Source organism: Oncorhynchus mykiss, chromosome 1 (genome assembly GCF_013265735.2).
Source record: "Oncorhynchus mykiss isolate Arlee chromosome 1, USDA_OmykA_1.1, whole genome shotgun sequence".
Taxonomy (NCBI): Eukaryota; Metazoa; Chordata; class Actinopteri; order Salmoniformes; family Salmonidae; genus Oncorhynchus; species Oncorhynchus mykiss.
Window position 1 is genome coordinate 25,894,622 of NC_048565.1, and position 18,283 is coordinate 25,912,904.

General features: G+C 43.2%; 1 protein-coding gene across 4 annotated transcripts in view; it reads right to left on the reverse strand.

Moving 5' to 3' along the window:
- Positions 1 to 594: 594 nt before the first annotated feature.
- Positions 595 to 18,283, reverse strand: part of LOC110520038 (cadherin-13) — a 606,276-nt gene continuing 588,587 nt past the window's right edge. For 2 of the 4 annotated variants that reach the window (XM_036974537.1, XM_036974544.1), the window contains 2 exons: positions 14,621 to 14,851; positions 9,338 to 11,100 (listed from right to left, as the gene is read on the reverse strand). In XM_036974537.1, coding sequence (XP_036830432.1) covers positions 9,497 to 11,100; positions 14,621 to 14,851 — 1,835 coding nt within the window. In that variant the 3' untranslated portion in view covers positions 9,338 to 9,496. Of the gene's footprint in view, positions 2,707 to 9,336; positions 11,101 to 14,620; positions 14,852 to 18,283 lie in introns of those variants that run through there. The other 2 variants (XM_036974547.1, XM_036974542.1) reach the window with 2 other exon arrangements.

The following is an 18,283-nucleotide window of genomic DNA, read 5'->3' on the forward strand; positions in this document are numbered from 1 at the left end:
CGCAAGGCACATGCCCAGGGTCTCTGACCTCATGTGAGCCGCCATTGATTTTGTTAGTCATTCTCACACAGATAGCATATGTACATGGCATAAGTCATGGCAAAATGTTAAGAATTGCAGGAAATTATCTTGAAAACTTCGCCCATTGATTCTGTTAGTCACTCTCACACAGATATCATATGAACATCTTCACATTTGCAGGAAATTAGCTTTAAAACAGCTAAATGTTCTCTCCATCACATGGCAAAATATGTAGAATTGCAGGAAACTAGCTTTAAAATGGCAAGGTTCTCTCTCCTCCCCATGGCAAAATGAGTAGAATTGCATGAAATACATTTAAAAAATGCAAAATGTTTACTCTGCCCATGGAAAAATGTGTAGAATTGCAGAGAATTTGCTTAAAAGCTACAAGTTTTTCTATGGGGCGACCTCCAACGGGCCCAGAAACTATATCTAAAAAAAATGTGGTTTCTGGGCCCGTTAGTGAGTGACCTTGAGTCTCCATTTTGCTGGCAAAACCAGTTGGCAAACACACTTACTAGCCCTGTAAGTCAATCAATGGGGCTCACACAAACAATAACATGTATAGTGATGGGAATTACAGTAACAGCTTTATTAAATTAGTGCAAAAGACAGACATAACTCATTCAAAATATCATATTTTTCTTTGCTTTATCATGAATCATGGGGTCTTCCACACGAACCATACACACTTTTTTTTTACGAGCGCAAAAAACAAACCACCAATTCAATAGCTTTCCTTGACCTCTTTGTGTGACTCGGGTGGGTGGGTGGGGGGGGGGGGGGGGGGGGGGGGGTTCTAGTGGTAGTGAAACAAGATCATGTAACACAAGGCAGACAGATTACCAATCTTCAAAGCAAATGAAAACTCCAGATCGGGGGTTGGAACCGGTTCAGGTTTCAAGGAACAGAATCAGAACAGGGAACGAAAGTGATCTTTACTGTTCCGGAACAGAGCCGTAATTTGAAAAGCATGGGAACCAGTTAAACGTTCCTTTACATTCCGGGCATTTTTTCCGTATAAATGCAACAAAGCGCCTATGCAAAGCCCTCACTCTGTCACTCAGAAACGTATTCCAGCATCTCCCTGCCAGCTGAACATATTTGCCAGCTGAAAATCTTTGCCAGTGTGTGCGCAGGCTACCTGCCCCTCCCACTACTGTAGCCTACTGACATTATAAGCATGATTCAGAAATTAGAGAGGGATTTTAAATTAGAAAAGAAGCAATTCACTTTTTCAATGCTAGTTAAGGATGCAATATTTATCACGTTTCACATTGTATTTATTAACTACAAAAGGTATGGTTTTTAATTCTGGTAGCTAGCTCTGGTCCAACGTTAAGTCCACTCTCTAAAGTTCCTCCATTGAAGCCGATCCCTAGCAGGTATAATTCTGTGGGCCTAATCCAGATAATGCGTGTCATATCAAGATGCTCAACGCTTCAAGCCACATTGTTACCATCGGAGAGTGCCGACCACTCAGCAAGACCGTGAGGTTCAACGTCCTCAAGGTCACAAAGGCCGCAGGAGCCAAGAAGCAGCCACAAAATTTCTGTCGCTTCTCACGAATAGCAAGCTGCTCTATACGCCCTGATTGGTGAAGTAATTTAACGTTGAGCTGAATGCAAAAAAAATAATCAGAAAAGGAACAATATAAATTGTTACTTTTTTGGGGTTTGAACTGGTACAGAACTTTATTTTGCTGGTCGGAACAGTGGAATTGGACAACAACAAAAAATGGTTCTGTTCCGAATGAAACGATTGAACAATCATTTATTTTGGTTCCAACCCCAAAAATTGATTTACATAAAAAATAGGAAACATCGATAGCATTAGAAATAGTCCACAAAAAGGTTTCAGTTTTTTTTTCTGTAAGGGTAATTGAAGAGCCTTCAGTCCAAGTACATAGGTTAATTAATATATTTGTACAATGGTAAAAAATAAAATATATATAGTGTACTTTTTTAAAAGTTTAACACCATTACTATAAAGATATTGTTTTCCACTCCATGACAACTAATGCAATAGAAACAAAATAAATCAAAAAAGACTCCAGAAACTTCTGACTTGAGAAGGCTTATGGCTACCATCTTGCCCACAGAGACCACAACCACTGCAGACAAAAACTGGCTTTTGTCTCTCATTACAGTAGGAAACAAGATAAAATAAAGTAATACATCAAAAAGTAAATGCTTTTCCCCATCCAGTATCCAGTAGCTCAGACTATGCAGTGTTTCCTTTCCCAGAAAAAGAGTCCATTTAGGCGGTGGTGTCCATGACAACACAGCGATGGAGGGAGAAGACAGGCGGGCAAGGAGTGGGAGAGGGACGGGCAAGGGAGAAGACCAGGGGCAACGACAACTGTTCAGGTGAGGGGGAACAGAGCTAGGGGCGGTAATGGACATAGAGACGGGTGAGGTAGAGATGAATGGGGGGTGGGGGGGGGGGTAACTAAAACCTGGTGGGGAGCCTGGGGCCACGGATGGGTGAGATATCATTGGGACACCCAAGAAGCTCAGTACCACAGAGGTTCATTCTCAACTGTATTTTTTAAATTGTTTGCTAGTTGTTGTCGTTATGGTGAGAGGTCTTCTCTTTCCTTAGGCTTGGTCACGTAGGGGAGATATGTTGTTTCTCTTCAGTGTTGCATGTAGACTACAGTAGATTTCAGCCAAATTTACAGGCCTGAAAGGAGAGAATAGAAAAAGGAGAAGAGACAGGAAGAGAAAGATTAACAGATAGTTAAGGGTATCTTCAACATAGATCAGTTGCAATCAAATACACAAGACAGGTGATAGGCATCAATACATTAAAGATTCAGGATGGAGAGGACATAGAAGATTGAACAACTCATTCTTGGTTCTAGATTTAGACAGAATTTAGAAACGCAATGATCTGTCTTTTTAGCTAGACATGGAAACATCCCTGGGCTTGACAATGACATGTCCTCCTCTGTCATGTCCCAGTTGAATGGGACAATATATATGTATTTTCTATAGTTGTAATGTATCACACACTTCCAAAAACCAGCCGAAAAAAAACATGTATCGCAGCCTGTTACCTTTATATCTACACAGGGTCATATATGAAGAGTTACATACAAGTAGAGTAGGAAAGGTATCATACATATCTTACAGTGATATAAATCAGATTACAGCATGATAACTTTTAATACACAGGCTGTTACAGATAGTGCTACCAGTATATACTGTACCTTTCCTCACACACAGACACACATACACACCGCAATATGAAATGTGAGATGTTATCAATCCATCTGCCTATCTCTCTCTGCCATCCCTCTCCTCTGGACTAGTCTCCTTCCCTCTATGCTGTCACCGCAGACTGTACTCAGAACTCTCTCCATATCTGTTTCTCTCTCTCTCTTTCTCTGTTTCTCCATTATGACATATACTGTAGCCACTGTATGAGTGTGGTTGTTTTTCAGCCCTGTCTGGAAGAGAAAGAACAGACCCTTCAGGACCATAGGACTGATCCTGCCTGAGCTCACGACTCCAAGTGTATGTGTCGTTCCTGTTGAAAGTGGAGACACGCTCTCGCTCTGCCGCAGAGCAGCTGGGTTGCTCAAGGTCTATATGCTACACAGATCTGCTATGTGAATGGGGAGACATTAAAAAGGCAATATCTTTAGCCCATAGAAGAGGCATTTTATATCTGATACACAGAAAGATATAACATTTCCTGACTTTTACTGAAGACCTGTGAGTCCTGAGCTGTCAGTCCAAGAACAAATGCTGCGTACGTTTTTATGTTTATGTAGGTTTTCCTTTCGAGATCTACTAGTAAAATTCATGCAGTGTAGAAGAAGTTCATAAGAAGTATCAAGTATATATATATTTACATGATCACACTACTGTTACTTTCCTTGTTAAATTGAGCATATGGCACATTTAGTCCGCTTGCTATGTATTCTGACTGCAGCTACAGCTGTCTACAGCATCCTTTTCTTTGTTTAAGATTTTCAGGGTTGATTTAAGACTTTTCTGTTTTATTTTACGTGATATCTGTCTCTCTTTTTCTGTCTGTCTTTCCTCCTCTGTCTCACGTAAGATTAGAGTAGTTTTGAGAAATGTGAAATGTAATTTTGCGAGACATTTTGAAATGAATTGACCCGTAGACTTAACATTTTTAGGAGCGATCAAAGTGTGCCTGATTCAATGGGGGGGAATATCTAATAGAAGGTACTATTGATTTTTTTTATTCTCAGTTGTTGTTTTCCACTGGCCCTCTTTTCTATTGTGTAGGTGTAAGGGATTCTGAAAAGGAAATCTAAATTGAACAACACTCTGGAGCTGCGTGAGATAAGTTTTGAAAATGTAATGAGACTTTGGGAACTTTTATTCATGCATGCAGGCCTTGAAACATACCAATTGTTCCCCCTCTGGCTAAAAACTCATGGCCTGAAACATGAAAATACACGGGTAGATCAATTCACCTCAGCTCTCACACGGAGGCAATGAAGTCCAGCAAAGAGTGGATAAAAGAGACCCTTCCTTCCCTCACTCCCACCCACCTGAGTGAGAATGGGGAAGGAAATGTGACCATCACACCTGCTGTACCTGGAGAGGCTGAGACGAGGAGGGAATGACGGAGAAAGAAAGAGAGAGAGACGGGAGGAGATGGAGAGAGAGGGAGAAAGGGACAGAGGAGGAGGAGGCAGAGAGGGATAAAGGGAGACAGAGGGCTGTTTGATCTAATCACCATCACCTTAATTGGGTGAAAGTGCTTCTGGCAGCAGTCAGCTGGAGTTGAGGCAAATGTGATAGCTCACAGGAGGGCTGCCCTCGTAATCTCCAGTCCAGCAGAATTACCATCCTCCCTGCCTGCCTGTGGATTTACCCTGCTTCCCTCCATCTTCATCTCATTCTCAATGTCAATATATCAAGAGACAAGTCTCACAGCATATGGTTAGCCATATCCAATATCTGCTACATTTCTGAAGAGAAGGAGGAATGCAAAGTTTGCCTTTTGAACATGTAATCATATAGCAGCAACCCTCACTGTCACTCTTTGCTTCCCATTATGGCATCAACGAGAGTAGTTCTGACAAAACTAGAACCAACTCAAATAAAACATTTGATAGCATGAAAAGAAAATCAGTGCTCTTCAAATGATTCTTTGCCAAACATGAAATAGTTCTCAAAGAGCCATCATCCAGTAATACAGGCATGACTAGACTAGACACAGTATAAACATGACATTGGAGAACAATTTCAGGGTAAGAGGGTAAGAGGGTGAGAGTTTATCAGCCAGGTAATGTCATGCCTATTAAATTAGAACAAAGGGATTAAAAGAGGAATAAGAATGTTGCCAAGGAGGAGGAGGATCCTATTTCTCCTTCTCCTAAATAATCTGCTCCTGTAACTGAGTGGATTAGAGCCGAGAGAGTGGCTGTTTGGGCAGGAAAGTGGATTTAAACATCACTGTGAAGGAATTGTTGTTGGCAGACTAAGGCAGGGAGTCTGCCTGGGTATATTCCCTTATTTGTGGATGAATTGCATTTTCTCTCTGAGATTCGTCAGCCAGTCTTTTATCAGATCTCTAGCTGCTTATAAAATCCCACAGAGCTCATCTCGGCCTCAGACAAACACTAACAACAATACACCCACACAGGGAATACGTGTCAAATATCCCCTAAAGAGCCTCATCAACCTTTAACTGATAGCTAATAACAGGGGCATCATTGTGAATGTGTCCCAATGCAGTCAACATTATACTGCTAAAGCACAACATTCAGCATCTCTGTTAGATTGGAAAACAGGCCATGTTGGACTGTGGTGCTGGGCTGGTGATGTTGCATAGACTGCATAGAGGAGATTGCAGGAGGTTGACTGAGCCTTGAGACAGCCCAATGGGAGTGGGAGAGGAAATGTCAACTTGTTTAATACTGCAGCCGCTCGTTCACCCATGCCTTTCACGTTATCACCTCCGCTCACATGTGTTTTCCTCATAAGCTTAATACTTAAAAACCTATTCATCTTAAAAAGCCAGTGGTGCCCACAGCGCTCATGCGAAAAATGACTATATATTTACATGCTCCTGTCCATCCAACAGCCCCAACATCACATGATGCTAGACTTCCATTTTAGACCTGACAGAACCTGCTGGAGAGAGATAATACATACACACTGTCTTTCTGTCAGGCCATTCACTGACAGAGAGATAGGGGGCACTGTGGTCATCTCTGCCACACTCGCAAATTGGGTTTCCAATCTTATTTAGAGCATTTCTCAACAAAATAGTTATACTACATTTATTAAAATGCTACTAACAATGGCCCTTATTTTGTTATTAAATTGCAAACAGTAAGCACCATCCAGAGAATTTGATCCACAACACAAGAACATACAAAACATACACCAGCTACATCTATGTGTTCTTTGACATATGAAATCCACTATAAGCCCAGTTAGACTCTGTTGTCTGAGTTAAAGCAGCATAAATACAAGTGGTATTTGGTGTCTAATGAGTTACGGGTCTGTGGTAAAGTCCTGCTACACGTCGATCACACTGTAGAGGCTCACACATCAACAGGGACGGACTAAGCTCCTGGATTCAGCCAGGGATTTAGCAGCAGTAAATGCTACAGTAGAATATCTGTGTTCTCTCAACACCGGCTCTGTCCCAGAGGCTTACATACATCATTTAAGAGTGTGTAAAAGTAACACCACCGGAGTTCTTTATCCTTGAAAAGGATCAGGAGGGTACATGTGGACATGGATTTTTTTCTGTGGGGCTGGGCAGAGAGACAGTCACTTTGGAGCCTGCTGCCCAGTGAGGAAGATTGATGGAGCAGCGTCTCTCCTTAGGTTGAGTGCAGTCCTCTCTGGTTGACTTACAGCAACCTCCACCACCCACTCAGTGTTTAAGAGCTTTCCTTCTTGAATTACACATAGCCTGCTATAGAAGGCCTGCAGAGAGTCACAATGTTAATGTATATGCAGAAAGTACATGTGCACATGTTCTGAAAGTGTGTCTTTACAATGTGTCTGTCTATGTGAAGGTACATGTACGTACATAAGGATGGGAGAGAGTGGGTGTTTGACAGAAGTCCCATACCGTATGAAATTGTGTGTGTACGTGCGTGTGTATGACTTGTGTCTAATCTCCTCACACCTTTCTCCTCTCTATCTGTCCCTGAGTGGTTGAGCCTGGGTCAGGCTGATGTGCCCTGACAAAAGTAATCTCTCTGTGTGTGTGTATCGCTGTACTGACTCTGATACAGAGGGGACCTCTGTGGCCCAGCTCTCTTCTCTCACCAGCTCCCACTGGGCACACAGACAAAGATTGCCTCCCTCTATATATCACTACCTGTCTCTCCATGCTGCACGGCTCAGCTGAATAATATGCTGCAGTGCCTGCTGCTGAGGCCTTACTGTCTGCAGCTCTACATAACACACCCCATTCAGCTATGGTGTTGACCAATGAAAGGACATGCTTGGAGTCCTAGCTGAGGTACATGGTTGGTTAATAAATGCCAGAGTCTATCAGTATAGTATGGTGTGTCATAATGAATGCCAGAGTATCAGTACAGTATGGTGTGTCTTAATGAATGCCAGATCAAAGGAGGAGCATTTCACAATCCACACTGCCACCCAATTAACATTCACTGTGCACATACACAGACTGATTTCCACAGGGACCACTGATAACAAAGCACTGCTCATCTAGCATATAGAACACACACAGAGACAGAGAGAGAGAGACAGAGATACAGAGACAGAGACAGAGACAGAGAGAGAGGCTGCTTGGTATGATCAGAACTGTGGGTGTCTTAGGGCTCAACACTCTAGAGAGACAGAATGAAAAGTAGACAGACAGAGAGAGGACAGATGGATAGATACATACCCAAAGGGAGTGTGAGTGAGATATGGAGAGAAAATGAAGAGATGAAGAAAAGAGATAGTGATTGTAAACCAGGGATGGCTGGAGGTTGAGAGATAGATAGAGACAGAGAGTAATGAGTGATAAAGAAGAAGAAAAACAGAGAGAGAAGGGGAAGTGAGAGCGAGAGGGAGAGAGATGAGGGACAGAGAGAGAAAGAGAGATGTGAGGTTGAGAGAGGGAATCAGTGGCTGCTTGGTATGATCAGAAATGTGGGTGTCTTAGGCTCAACACTCTCAATGGCTCCACTGTGTGTTGAATTACAGATTACCCCGACGCCTCCCTCCTCTGGCTCCTCTCCTGCCGAACACTGCACAGAACTCAGCCATAACACCAGCTCAGCCCCAATCCCCCTCTGAACACAGGATAGGCATCTATATAGACTGGCTGTTAGATCTCCTTCATTATGCCTCCCATTCCCAATCGAGGGGTAAATTATACATTTAATCACTAATGGTGTAAATGAGATATACAGCTTGAGCTCCCAACAGGAGTCCCTGGGAAGCTCCTGGCTGTAACAGGGGATGCCAGACTAACGGTGGGGGAGACACAGAAACATCATAAAAAAAGGGAGAGATGCTGGGAACACACCTAAAAGTAGCTGCGAAGATGTTTGAGATTTAATGAATGCGTATACTACCCAGGGCATGTCGATAAGAGAGGAATGTGGAGTCTGGATATAACTGCTCTTGTTTACTTCTATGGTTTAGTAGTTTAAGAACATTGTGGACTCTATTTTAACAAACCTAATGCAATGGTAAAACCTAATGCAACGGTCAATCTAAGCGCTGGGGGGGTAGTGCTATAAGTTCGAGGGTGTGTCAGAAATATTTTAGCTATTTTCATAAGCACAGTTATTGGCGCAGATGCTGGTATTTGCTTGAAAGGGCTGGGTTTTGATGAATAAACAAGTTGTGGATGTGTCGAGGCTTGGCCCATGACCGGCCAATCAGAACGTGCTCCATGGCTAAATATGTGGTTGCTTCAAGTTCTGTATTTATTGTCTTTAATGTATTGCCTTGGAATAAACTCCAATTCCAATGTTTCATTTCATTTATTTGAGTAGGGACAGATGCAATAACGTTGACACATTGCAATATACAACATTAAGATGCACTTGCATCATAACGTTAGCTTGCGCTAATTTACGGTGCCCGTCCCTAGATAGACAGTAATATAACAAGAACATTCAGAAAAGAAACACAAACAAAGAAAGAAAATACTAAATAAATAAAGACATATTCATAGAAGTACATACTGTATACATACATTTATATACAGTACATACACGCACACATGCATATACATAAACAACAACAAACAAAAACAGCAAAAAATACATACTAAACATACAGTTTCACAAACACAGACCCAAACCAAGCCAACCCACGTCTTAAAAACCCAAGCCGATGGAGAATAGTCTTTGCCCTCTAGTCCAGAACCTGTCATTATTTGTTTCCAGAAACTGTTTTAGGAGGTCTATACATGAATTTTACTTTATGTTTAAACTCACTGAGAGTTTGCCAATTCTTAATGTCATCTGGAAGCAAGTTCCAGAGTCTAACTCTTTTCACACAGATTGTTGACTGAGCAATAGGTAGAGAAGGACTAGAGTTACTGTATACTCACAGAGTAGGGACAACAGGACTAGAGTTACTGTATACTCACAGAGTAGGGACAGCAGGACTAGAGTTACTGTATACTCACAGAGTAGGGACAGCAGGACTATAGTTACTGTATACTCACAGAGTAGGTAGAGAAGGACAAGAGTTACTGTATACTCACAGAGTAGGGACAGCAGGACTAGAGTTACTGTATACTCACAGAGTAGGGAGAGCAGGACTATAGTTACTATATACTCACAGAGTAGGGAGAGCAGGACTAGACTTACTATATACTCACAGAGTAGGGACAGCAGGACTAGAGTTACTATATACTCACAGAGAAGGTAGAGCAGGACTAGAGTTACTATATACTCACAGAGTAGGGAGAGCAGGACTAGAGTTACTATATACTCACAGAGTAGGGAAAGCAGGCCAATATTTACTATATACTCACAGAGTAGGGAGAGCAGGACTAGAGTTACTATATATTCACAGAGTAGGGAGAGCAGGACTAGAGTTACTATATACTCACAGAGTAGGGAAAGCAGGACTAGAGTTACTATATACTCACAGAGAAGGTAGAGCAGGACTAGAGTTACTATATACTCACAGAGTAGGGAAAGCAGGCCTAGAGTTACTATATACTCACAGAGAAGGTAGAGCAGGGCTAGAGTTACTATATACTCACAGAGTAGGGACAGCAGGACTATAGTTACTGTATACTCACAGAGTAGGTAGAGAAGGACAAGAGTTACTGTATACTCACAGAGTAGGGACAGCAGGACTAGAGTTACTGTATACTCACAGAGTAGGGAGAGCAGGACTATAGTTACTATATACTCACAGAGTAGGGAGAGCAGGACTAGAGTTACTATATATTCACAGAGTAGGGAGAGCAGGACTAGAGTTACTATATACTCACAGAGTCGGGACAGCAGGACTAGAGTTACTATATACTCACAGAGAAGGTAGAGCAGGACTAGAGTTACTATATACTCACAGAGTAGGGAGAGCAGGACTAGAGTTACTATATACTCACAGAGTAGGGAAAGCAGGCCAAGAGTTACTATATACTCACAGAGTAGGGAGAGCAGGACTAGAGTTACTATATATTCACAGAGTAGGGAGAGCAGGACTAGAGTTACTATATACTCACAGAGTAGGGAAAGCAGGACTAGAGTTACTATATACTCACAGAGAAGGTAGAGCAGGACTAGAGTTACTATATACTCACAGAGTAGGGAAAGCAGGCCTAGAGTTACTATATACTCACAGAGTAGGGAGAGCAGGCCTAGAGTTACTATATACTCACAGAGAAGGTAGAGCAGGACTAGAGTTACTGTATACTCACAGAGTAGGGAGAGCAGGACTAGTCCCAGCAGCAAGATCAGGTTGGAGCGTACAGAGCCAGCACCACTGCAGTCCATTCTGTTTTTCTTACAGGTGCACACCTGGACCTTGATCTCGGTGCTGTTGGAGAGCGGAGGCAGGCCCGAGTCTGTCACCACCAGAGGAAGCTGGTAGTTGGCCCTCTTCATATTCTGTAGCAGCATGATCTGAGCATGTGTGTCTGAAGCATATACCAGCCAATGAGGTTAACTGACAAGATAATTATGTTTTGATACTTTCATGCTGGATTACATGCCATACTCTACAAACATGGAAATTATACAGGCAACAGATAAATTACTATAAATGCATAAGCACGCACACACTCGGCTTGGGGTCAAAATCCAATGTAATCATACAAAATGTAAAATATCTATTTCATTCTCAGTAAACTGAAAAGTTTAAGCTATTTATTTCAGACATTTATCCAACTGTACATTTTTAATTCAAATCACTTCCTGAATTGACTGTATTCAATTCACTTCACACACACAAATGGTTGTGCATTAATGGATAAATGACAGACCCCTCTAGCATGCTTATAATGATAAGCCTTCTCACATGATATGGGATAAGCGGCAGAATGATGTACCCTGTAATTCCCCACTATACCAATATAAAATGCCTGTAGCAGCCTAGTGAGAGTACTGTTCAGTAGATAGCAGCCTAGTGAGTGTACTGTTCTGTAGAAAGCAGCGTAAGGGGTGTACTCTTCTATAGGTAGCAGCCTAGTGAGTGCACTGTTCTGTAGGTAGCAGCCTAGAGACTGTACCGTTATGTAGATAGGAGCCTAGTGAGTGTACTGATCTGCAGGTAGCAGCAGAGTGAGTATACTGTTCGGTAGGTAGCAGCCTAGTGACTGTACAGTTCTGTAGATAGCAGCCAAGTGAGTGTTATATTATATAGATAGCAGCCTAGGGAGTGTACTGTTCTGTAGATAGCAGCAAAGTGAGTGGACCATTCTATAGATATCAGCTTAGGGAGTGTACTGTTCTGTAGGTAGCAGTCTAGTGAGTGTACTGTTCTGCAGGTAGCAGTCTAGAAAGTGTTTAGTACCTGCAGATAGCAGCCTAGTGTGTGCCAAAAATAGCCTAGGGAGTGTACTGTTCTGAAGGTAGCAGGCTAGTTAGTGTAATGTTCTGCAGATAGCAGCCTAGTGAGTGTACTGTTCTGTAGATAGCAGCCTAGTGAGTGTACTGTTCTGTAGGTAGCAGCCAAGAGAGTGTACTGTTCTGTAGGTATCAGCCTAGTGAGTGGACTGTTCTGTAGGTAGCAGCATAGTGAGTGTACTGTTCTGTAGTTAGCAGCCAAGTGAGTGTATTGATCTGCAGGTAGCAGCAGAGTGAGTGTATAGTTCTGTAGATAGCAGCCTAGTGAGTGTATAGTTCTGTAGATAGCAGCCTAGTGAGTGAATAGTTCTGCAGATAGCAGCCTAGTGAGTGCCAATAGCAGCCTAGCAAGTGCACTGTTCTGTAGGTAGCAGCCTAAGGAGTGTACTGTTCTGTAGGAAGCAGCCTAGTGAATATACTGTCATCTAGATAGCAGCCTATTGAATGTACTGTTCTGTAGATATCAGCCTAGGGAGTGTACTGTTCTGAAGGTAACAGGCTAGTTAGTGTAATGTTCTGCAGATAGCAGCCTAGTGAGTGTACTGTTCTGTAGGTAGCAGCCAAGAGAGTGTACTGTTCTGTAGGTAGCAGCCTAGTGAGTGTACTGTTCTGTAGGTATCAGCCTAGTGAGTGGACTGTTCTGTAGGTAGCAGCATAGTGAGTGTACTGTTCTGTAGTTAGCAGCCAAGTGAGTGTATTGATCTGCAGGTAGCAGCAGAGTGAGTGTATAGTTCTGTAGATAGCAGCCTAGTGAGTGTATAGTTCTGTAGATAGCAGCCTAGTGAGTGTATAGTTCTGCAGATAGCAGCCTAGTGAGTGCCAATAGCAGCCTAGCAAGTGCACTGTTCTGTAGGTAGCAGCCTAAGGAGTGTACTGTTCTGTATGAAGCAGCCTAGTGAATATACTGTTATCTAGATAGCAGCCTATTGAATGTACTGTTCTGTAGATATCAGCCTAGGGAGAGTACTGTTCTGTTGGTGACAGCAGATTAGTGAGTGTACAGTTCTGTAGATAGCAGAAACGTGAGTGTACTGTTCGGTAGATAGCAGCCTAGTGAGTGTATCGTTCTGTAGATAGCAGCCTAGTAAGTGTATTGATCTGCAGGTAGCAGCAGAGTGAGTGTACTGTTCTGTAGGTAGCAGCCTAGTGAGTGTACTGTTATGTAGGTAGCAGCCTAGTGAGTGTACTGTTCTGTAGATAGCAGACTAGTGAATATATAGTTATGTAGATAGCAGCCTAGTGAGTGTATAGTTCTGTAGATAGCAGCCTAGTGAGTGCTGATAGTAGCGTAGGGAGTGTACTGTTCTGTAGGTATCAGCCTAGGGAGTGTACTGTTCTGTAGGAAGCAGCCTAGTGAATATACTGTTCTATAGATATCAACCTATTGAATGTATTGTTCTGTAGATATCAGCCTAGGGAGAGTACTGTTCTGTTGTAGACAGCAGATTAGTGAGTGTACAGTTATGTAGATAGCAGCCTAATTAGTGTAATGTTCTGTAGGTAGCAGCCTAGGTAGTGTACTGTTCTGTGGGTAGCAGCCTAGGGAGTGTACTATTCTGTAGCTAGCAGCGTATGGAGTGCCTGTAGCAGCCAAGTGGATGTACTGTTCTGTAGGTAGCAGCCTAGGGAGTGTACTGGTCTGTAGATAGCAGCCTAGGGAGTGTACTGTTCTGTAGATAGCAGCCTAGGGAGTGTACTGTTCTGTAGATAGCAGCCTAGGGAGTGTACTGTTCTGTAGGTAGCAGCCTAGGGAGTGTACTGTTCTGTAGATAGCAGCCTAGTCAGTGTACTGTTCAGTAGTTAGCAGCAAGTGAGTGTACCTGTCTGCAGATAGCAGCCTAGTGAGTGTACTGTTCTGTAGGTGGCAGCCTAGGGATTGTACTGTTCTGTAGGTAGCAGCCTAGTGAGTTTATGATTCTGTAGATAGCAGCCTAGTGAGTGTACTGTTTTGTATTAAGCAGCCTAGTGAGTGTACTGTTCTGTAGTTAGCAGCCTGGGGAGTGTACTGTTCTGTAGGGAGCAGCCTTGGGATTGTACTCTTCTGTAGGTAGCAGCCTAGTGAGTGTACTGTTCTGTAGGTAGCAGCCTGCTGAGTGTACTGTTCTGTAGATAGCAGCCTAGTTAGTGTACTGTTCTGTAGATAGCAGCCTTGGGATTGTACTTTTCTGTAGGTAGCAGCCTAGTGAGTTTATAATTCTGTAGATAGCAGCCTAGTGAGTGTACTGTTCTGTAGATAGCAGCCTAGTGAGTGTACTGTTCTGTAGGTAGCAGCCTGGTGAGTGTACTGTTCTGTAGATAGCAGCCTAGTGAATGTACTGTTCTGTAGATAGCAGCCTCGTGAGTGTACTGTTCTGTAGATAGCAGCCTAGTGAGTGTACTGTTCTGTAAGTAGCAGCCTGGTGAGTGTACTGTTCTGTAGATAGCAGCCTTGGGAGTGTACTGTTCTGTAGGCAGGAGCCTAGTGAGTTTACTGTTCTGTAGATAGCAGCCAAGTTAGTGTACAGTTCTGTAGGTGGAAGTCTAGTGAGTGTTTAGTTCTGTAGATTGCAGCCTAGGGAGTGTAATATTCTGTAAATAACTGTCTGAACTCACTATTGACCCTGGAGACCTTCCATGTGTTCTCCAGCCCAGGCTGCTTCCCCAGCTCGATCTTAAAGGGCCCAGTGTTGGGGTGGATGTCCTTGTCCCGTCCCCCCACTATCACCACACTGTCCCTGGCGTCTTCACACACCCGTACCACAGATGGGTGAACGTAGGGAGCATTGTCATTGTAGTCCTCCAGGTGGATGACCAGAGTGCCAGTGCCAGTGGCTGGTGGGCTACCTGTGAGAAGGACACAATTTACACATGTTAGTAAAACATCAACAACACAGCTATCTCTGTTACAAACACACGGCACTGTTCTGAAAGCCTAGTGTACTGTAACTCTAAACATTTCTCTGGTGTTTTGGGACATTTTTATTTCAGGTTTGCCAAGTCTATCCCCCTGCAATTTCCAAGTATCAGTTTCTTTCCACTTGAATCCAGTCAGGCGGTTCCAACTTCCTCAGATACTAGCTCTGTGGTTCACTTATCTCTTTCCTTTGACTCTGAGCTTAATTTAACTTGATAAAGAACTGTACAAAACAAACTGTGTGTCATTTTCAGACCAAAGGAACATGAATCACTTGGATCATGGTTAAACGATAATAGGCTCCAGAGTGGGGCAGCAGTCTAAGGCACTGGATCGCAGTGCTAGAGGCGTCACTACAGACCCTGGTTCCCTCACTACCGGCCGTGATCGGAAGTCCCATAGGGCGGCGCACAATTGGCCCAGAGTCGTCCGGGTTAGGGGAGGGTTTGGCCGTCATTGTAAATAAGAATTTGTTCTTAACTTACTTTCCTAGTTAAATAAATGGGGGAAAAAGTGGTTGAGAGAGACCTGGCTTGGCAGCGAGAGCAGGTCTTTGTTGTTTAGATGAGATTACTCTTAATTGAATGATGCAGAGAGATGGCACTGCAGCATCAGAAATTATGTGCTGTATGAGTTTGCCTAAGTCCCAAATGGCACCCTATTCCTCTAGTCTCTTAAAAACAGAAAGTTTAGTTCCAAAATGGTACCCTATTCCCTAGTGCACAACTTTTGGCCAAAAGTAGTACACTAGGAAATAGGGTACCATTTGGGACACACACTTTCTGTTACATTGAGATTAGAGGTGATTTGAAAAGTGGATGCACGCAAAACAACTCTGGAAGTCACTGGCAATTACCCACACATGACAAGATCAGAATTAGAGAATCATCTTACCGCTATCAGCTTTCCAGGTACCTGGAAAAGTTTGAGTGAATAGGAGGCGATCATGTCAAGATGAGTGTGTCATAAATGTCAAACTGTTCAAATGAGAGCCTATTTCATTTTTATGGCCGTGTTATTGGTTAGGTGGTGCTTTGAGCGGCATTGGCTGGAGAAAGACTAAACAAAGACAGGATAAACCTTTCGAAGCACTGTAAACCCCACCAAGAATTATACCTAAAGTTTTTACTATAAAAATCCCAGCAGATATAGGCTTATCTAGACTGGAGATAAACTTCTCAGACACACTGACCCGTAGGGCAGAGTGGGGTTAGGTGAGATAAAGGGTTAGTTGAACCAACCATTGCTTCTTGGAAACATACACAAACAAAATAGCTGCGAGCAGCAATGAAAAGGGTTCACAGGATGACAGAATGGACACAAGATCAGTTGGATAGCAAAGCATTTTCATGTTTATCTCTCAATACCATGATGATGATGCAAGTGAAGTTTAGTCTAATACCATAGTTTATGAATATTTATAAATGTACACGACATGACCAAAAGTATGTGGACACCTACTTGTCGAACATTTCATTCCAGAATCATGGGCATTAATATGGAGTTGATCCCCCCTTTGCTGCTATAACAGCCTGCACTCTTCTGGGAAGGCTTTCCACTTGATGTTCGAACATTGCTGCGGGAACTCGCTTCCATTCACCCACAAGAGTATTAGTGAGGTTGGGGCACTGATGTTGGGTGATTAGGCCTGGCTCGAAGTCTGCGTTCCAATTCATCCCAAAGGTGTTCGATGGAGTTGAGGTCAGGACTCTGTGCAGGCCAGTCAAGTTCTTCCACACCGATCTCAACAAAATATTTCTGTACGGACCTCGCTTTGTGCATGGGGGCATTGTCATGCTGAAACAGGAAAGGGCCTTCCCCAAACTGTTGCCACAAAGTTGGAAGCATTGTCTAGTGTACTTGTATGCTGTAGCGTTACAATTGCCCTTCACTGGATCTAAGGGGCCAAGCCCGAACCATGAAAAACAGCCCCAGTCCATAATTTCTCCACCAAACTTTACAGGTAGCGTTAACCTGGCTGGTGTGCGGCTAATCAGCCATGGAAACCCATTTCATGAAGCTCCCGACAAACAGGTACTGTGCTGACGTTGCTTCCAGAGGCAGTTTGGAACTCTGGAGTGAGTGTTCAACCAAGGACAGAGGATTTTTACGCGCTACCCTCTTCAGCACTCAGTGGTCTCAACGGTCTCATTCTGAGAGCTTCTGTGGCCTACGGCTTTGCCGTCTCTTCTCTGTATACATCAATGATGTCGCTCTTGCTGCTGGTGAGTCTCTGATCCACCTCTACGCAGACGACACCATTCTGTATACTTCTGGCCCTTCTTTGGACACTGTGTTAACAACCCTCCAGGCAAGCTTCAATGCCATACAACTCTCCTTCCATGGCCTCCAATTGCTCTTAAATACAAGTAAAACTAAATGCATGCTCTTCAACCGATCGCTGCCTGCACCTGCCCGCCTGTCCAACATCACTACTCTGGACGGCTCTGACTGAATACGTGTACAACCACAAATACCTAGGTGTCTGGTTAGACTGTAAACTCTCCTTCCAGACCCACATCAAACATCTCCAATCCAAAGTTAAATCTAGAATTGGCTTCCTATTTCGCAACAAAGCATCCTTCACTCATGCTGCCATACATACCCTTGTAAAACTGACCATCCTACCAATCCTCGACTTCGGCGATGTCATTTACAAAATAGACTCCAATGCCCTACTCAACAAATTGGATGCAGTCTATCACAGTGCAATCCGTTTTGTCACCAAAGCCCCATATACTACCCACCATTGCGACCTGTACGCTCTCGTTGGCTGGCCCTCGCTTCATACTCGTCGCCAAACCCATTGGCTCCATGTCATCTACAAGACCCTGCTAGGTAAAGTCTCCCATTATCTCAGCTCGCTGGTCACCATAGCATCTCCCACCTGTAGCACATGCTCCAGCAGGTATATCTCTCTAGTCACCCCCAAAACCAATTCTTTCTTTGGCTGCCTATCCTTCCAGTTCTCTGCTGCCAATGACTGGAACGAACTACAAAAATCTCTGAAACTGGAAACACTTATCTCCCTCGCTAGCTTTAAGCACCAACTGTCAGAGCAGCTCACAGATTACTGCACCTGTACATAGCCCACCTATAATTTAGCCCAAACAACTACCTCTTTCCCTACTGTATTTATTTGATTTATTTTGCACATTCTTCCACTGCAAATCTACCATTCCAGTGTTTTACATGCTATATTGTATTTACTTTGCCACCATGGCCTTTTTTTGTTGCCCTTATCTCACCTGATTTGCTCACATCGTATATAGACTTGTTTATACTGTATTATTGACTGTATGTTTGTTTTACTCCATGTGTAACTCTGTCGTTGTGTCGAACTGCTTTGCCTTATCTTGGAC